Source organism: Opisthorchis viverrini (assembly GCF_000715545.1).
Source record: "Opisthorchis viverrini unplaced genomic scaffold opera_v5_349, whole genome shotgun sequence".
Lineage (NCBI taxonomy): Eukaryota > Metazoa > Platyhelminthes > Trematoda > Opisthorchiida > Opisthorchiidae > Opisthorchis > Opisthorchis viverrini.
Genome location: NW_008752009.1, coordinates 270,119 through 275,356, shown reverse-complemented (window position 1 = coordinate 275,356; position 5,238 = coordinate 270,119). Strand labels below are relative to the sequence as shown.

The 5,238-nt window shown below is 46.0% G+C and overlaps 1 protein-coding gene across 1 annotated transcript in view; it reads right to left on the bottom strand.

The window, feature by feature from the left end:
- The window catches only part of T265_10285 (hypothetical protein), a gene marked incomplete at both ends in the record, with an annotated part of 35,692 nt that overhangs the window by 4,888 nt on the left and 25,566 nt on the right, over positions 1–5,238 (bottom strand). Inside the window, one exon of the mRNA XM_009176610.1 lies at positions 4,273–4,397. Coding sequence (XP_009174874.1) covers positions 4,273–4,397 — 125 coding nt within the window. The remainder of the gene's footprint in view (positions 1–4,272; positions 4,398–5,238) is intronic.

Below are 5,238 nucleotides of genomic sequence, written 5' to 3'. Positions count from 1 at the left end.
GAGGAAACAGCAGCTCCTTTTGATCGTCTGACGGGTCAGCAGTACCCAATCACTTCCTGTGCCAAGAGTCCGTGCCACGCCTGGTACGCACACCGGTACCCTTCGAACTCAGTGTCGACAAAGTTGGACGAATTTTCTAGCCTAAGTCTCTTGGTTTTCAACTCAAACGCATTATTTCCACAACCGATCGACTCAAAGTCTGTTGCAGAAGAATGGTATCGAAGTTGTCTGGACAGTCTTGTTTCGACCGCATCGACAGAGAAGCTGGCTAACAGACGCATCAAATCACACGGTAAGATAATCTTTTTGTGTTCACTTTCAAAAATTTCTATGCAGCGTGAAGAGAGGAGTGTCCCTTCGTGTCTGATGCTTGCACGAATATGAATACAACCTGACGTGATGTGTTGAAGTTCATAAGTCTGACGCGTGACGCAAGTGGTAGCCGTGTAAACAAAAATGGATGAGAATATGTAGTGTACACATAGTCGGCTAAGGTTGCAAGTGGGACCAGAATTGTCACGTGGTCTGAATGTTTGTGATGCGTGATCTAGTGGTGAGTGACCTCTACAAGACAATAGTAAATTTTGAGAGCATAACCTCTGCACCTTGATTCCGTTCAACCTGAAACCAATGATCTTCAACCGCATGATTGTGCCTTTGCAGAACGCTTCTAGACAGGCCAGCTTGGCTACTGAAATTCGCCAAAGTTGGTGAACTCGGCTGTTCCGCATCGGTACACGTAATGTTGTTGAAGTGGACAGTGATAACCCAGCCCGTACAACGGTATGCTCTACGTCACCAAAATCTTCAGCTGCTTGCTTGTCACACAGTATTTATAGCTGCCGCAGTTGCATTCGCCGACGATTTCTCTAGGTGTGGTAGACGATGAAGTTCCTTTAATCTGAGCCCAAGTCGACTGAAGCACGATTTCATACAAAGTCATACATACAAAGTCATACAAACACAAGCACGCAAGTCGCAAGGATATAACCTAAGCAACATCCCCACTTATCAATTTAGGCTAACCAAGCCTGGGTCAAATACACACACTGATGCACATCAAACTAGATGACAGTTGCTGCGGTTCAAAATGTGACCAAAAACTAATCAATAACTGGATGTTGCGACCTCTCAGCTGTCCCAATAGGATCCAGCTACTATGCGCCTGGGAAACGCCCGTATTTGAAATGTCAAGTTATTACCAAGTCTTCGAATCGTGTGAACACCGAGCTCTGTGACTGAAGTCGAATTAGCACGGTGGGAACTTCCGAAATGTGCTTCGCTCCATGAGCGTTCAACTAATATTCGCCCCATAAAGCTTCAATAAGTGAAGATATGTCGCAGCTTACCAAAGATACTATTGTATAAAGAGTTGATAACCACGTAGCCTGAGTGACTAGCGAAAAAAGACTTTGAGGTTTGTGCGTAATGCACTACTCAAAAGGTTGCTGAAACTTCTTGGACAGCCAACGACCAGTTTCGCCCGATTTCTTGGGGCTCATCAGGTAGACGCAGTCCCCAAGTATCCACCAACTTCATGTTCTACTTGTTCGGATACAATTTTATTCCAGTAGTTACGACACCGGTTAAAGCCACCCTCATTTATCAACGTAAATGAATTTCTGGCTAAGAACGATTTCATTTCTCAATGTTTCACCGCCCAAACACAATTCGGAATAGGTGTGCTGTTGCTATTTCAATGGACACTACGCCTTATCGCAGGGCCGATTCATTGAAGATCAACTGTAGTGCCCATTAGCTGTTGGCCTCACATGTGTTTTGCACTTTTAGAATCCGTTATGCATCACGACTCGCATTGTTTATCAGAAAACGACAGCTGTCGAAGAGTTTTCAGCAAACTTGTAAGTAGTTTCCTTTATGATATCTCGAATATCGTGCCATCATGAGGCGGCCTGTGTGCAGCACATTCAGTTGGATGACATCATAAACGAGAGATTCAGTTGAGTCTCTCGTGAAAGCCAAATTGATTTGCAAATGAGTGTATTTCTCGAAAAGTAGAGTTTGTTGTTCCGGTGGCCGTTACCGCCCGCGTAGCACTGATGTTCGCTCGTGTAGTGACGAAACTTTTACAAGCCAGCTACCAAACTCGACGAACCGATCAACAACACCCAACCTATGCAAATGAGTGTATTTCTCGAAAAGTAGAGTTTGTTGTTCCGGTGGCCGTTCACCACCGCGTAGCACTGATGTTCGCTCGTGTAGTGACGAAACGTTCACAAGCCAGCTGCCAAACTCGACGAACCGATCAACAACTAGCACCCAACCTACTGAATTTCCGCCACTGCCGCGACAACCGATGCCTCAAACGGGTTTAGTGAAGATCTCGATAAATGACCACACGTTTCACGCGGTCGCAGACTTACGATGATTTCACGGCAAAATCTTTCAACTGTGATGAGCCCACGTGTAGCCTCAACAAATGCACTATCACGTACCTAGACGAATCAAAACTGGTCCACCTAAAAGCCGTGTGGATGCTCAAACCAGTGGGAAAAGTTTGGAATTGACTGGAAACCATGTTTGCAGAGACGTCTGGTTAATAGCTCGCGGAAGTGTGACCGAAATTTTTAAAACGGTCTCTGCAGCTACACTTGTACTTCAACCAAAAATGACTTGTAAGCCCAACGTTACTCTACTCCTGTTGTCTAATTGCCTTTGGTTTAAACGAACCACAAAACCGAGTTATCACCAAATTAAATCCATCGGACTAAAACAGCCAACTTTGACCCCCTCCTATTTTCAGATTGCTGAATGCCACAAAACAGTGCTGTTTTGGATAGCAGTAAATTATGCGGGATGTGGCTAGCAATAATTCCGAGTTACCGCTCTCATTGTGTTCGCTATCTGCTTCTGAGAATACTGCATAATTTGTCGGTCAGCTGTAGCAATATTTCGGTGTCCAGCTGCCAAGCCACGCGAACGAAGCATGAGGACTGGGATAATGTCAAGTTCTCGAAGCCTAGAAAGGTGCGGTAAGGAGACTGAGGTTGGGTCGGGACCATGGACCATCCAGTCAGTCGCGCCTTAACTATTGAGCCGTCTGAAATTCGATACTGCGTGACTAGAGACTGGATATTCTATGTGAGCCAAGCTCCCGCGGGCTTGTGAAAACTGGAGGCCCTCGCTTGATCATGGAACACTCACTGCCAAGCATTTGGTGTTTGTGAATTTGACATCCTCCCAGGGCATTCGCTCGCAGATATCCACTACGCAGACCACGTAGTTCGTCTTAGAGACCGTAATGCAGAATCTTAGGCACGGCACCACGTTATCCGTCAAGGGTTGAGTTTCTGCGGTGAGCTCCATATTACTATACGTGTTAGAAACCTGGCCGCTGCGCGCCAAGAACGTCAAAAGACTCTCAGTGTTTAACCATCGATGTTTTCTGAGCATTGCTCAAGCCTGCTGCAGTAGTGGTGAAGCAGGGCGACTGATTTTCAGAAGAGCTAACTCGCTTATGGTCGAAAGGTCGGCCATACGTTGCTCTGGTTGGTCACGTGCTTTGTATGCCAGTCGACTAGCTACCTCAAAAGGCACCTTTCGTATAACGACACCAGGGTCGGTCTAACAATGACTTGGTAGCAAACCATTAGGATCACACTCAGCTGTGCTGATCTTCATGAGTGATGACCCCAAGACGGGGTACATTAACGCTAGGAGGCACTGTCAGTCATGTACCAGTCGTACACAGAATGGCGTTCATGCATCCCACCTGTTGCCTCCAATGCATACCTCACGCGCTCCCCAATCTCCCGATTGAAAAGTCCACTGACAGAACCTGTAGTCACTCACCAGTTATATCAACTACCGCCACGGTGAACGAAATGTTTGGCAGCTAGAACCGCTGCACAGCAAGTACGCACTTTTTGCAACTGATGATGATGATGATGTATATGTGAGTCAGACCGACGACCGTCGTCATTTTGATGAGGCTGCAACCACTCGTCTTTACAACAGAGTGAGTTCCTCACTTGCTACCTCTATCTTGAGTCTCAAAGTATGGAAACCTGTTATCACTTAAGGCATAGGTCAGAACACCGCCGGCACACATTCTTGAGCGGACAGTTTTGCCAAACATCAGGATCATCTTTGATCATTGGTGCCGCGTTTTCACAAAGTGTCAATCTAGTACGAACCATGTGCGTACCGTTGTTTCGAAAGTCCCATCCACCTGGAACCAATACCTGTGATGCACGCCTCACGCACGCCTCATGCAACACCAACGCAGTTAACCGCTAAAGAGATGTTCACAGGGCCACTCCAATGCTGTGGATGTCGTCGGTATGATTGTGTACCTCGTGTTCTACTGAGATCCACACCTGCTTTGGACCCAGAGCGTCACCGTGCTGAAGGGTGAAAGTGGACGAATTAATGACCTGGAAAGAAACTGGAGAAAAGCTTACCAGCAACAGTCCAGGGTCTCTCAGATCACCTCCCCAATCAGCAGCATTCATCTAGCCCATTAACTCAAAGCATCTCTGTGGTCTAGCATTTTTATTTCGAAAGATTCAACTTTGCCCGTATCCCAACGTTTTGCCAGCAAAAATAGGAGTTTTGTTCTTTTCATTCAGTCAATTATGGCAACAAAAGCCAGTTATTATTTTTTTCAAATAAATAACAAGCTAATCCTCCTAACTGACAAACATCCATCAGCGTCCGCTTGATCGAGCAAATCGAATGCGCACAAGTACAACCCATCGATGAGCACAAAGCGTACGAAAACACATTCTCCTTTTGTACTTCATTCTTTCGGGTCGCTTTTTTTACTCATTAATCATCGTCATGAGTGGAACAATTATGTAGGGGGATCCGTTCCGTGCGTGAACTGGTTATCTGACAATTAGTTCGCTCCCTTGATGAGTGAGTGTGTTGTCATAACAACCGGGAAGGACAGCGGCTCTCATTCGAGCAGAAATATCAGATGCATAGATTAATAACTAACATGTTTGCGTCCAACTGCAGGGAAATGATGCAGTATGGTTGACCGAACACTCTGCATGTTGATGTGCGGAAGGACGCTGTACACAAGAAACAATATTGAATGAATATCTTTGTAACGTACTACTCATATGGTTGCTGAAAATCCATCGACAGCCCACAACCGGTTTCGCCCTTCTTGGGGCTCATCAGGTAGGCGCAGTCCCCGGGTTTCCGTAAACCTTTTGTTCTACTTGAAACCAAATCGCACGAAATTAGCGAATATACACTCATTTGCAA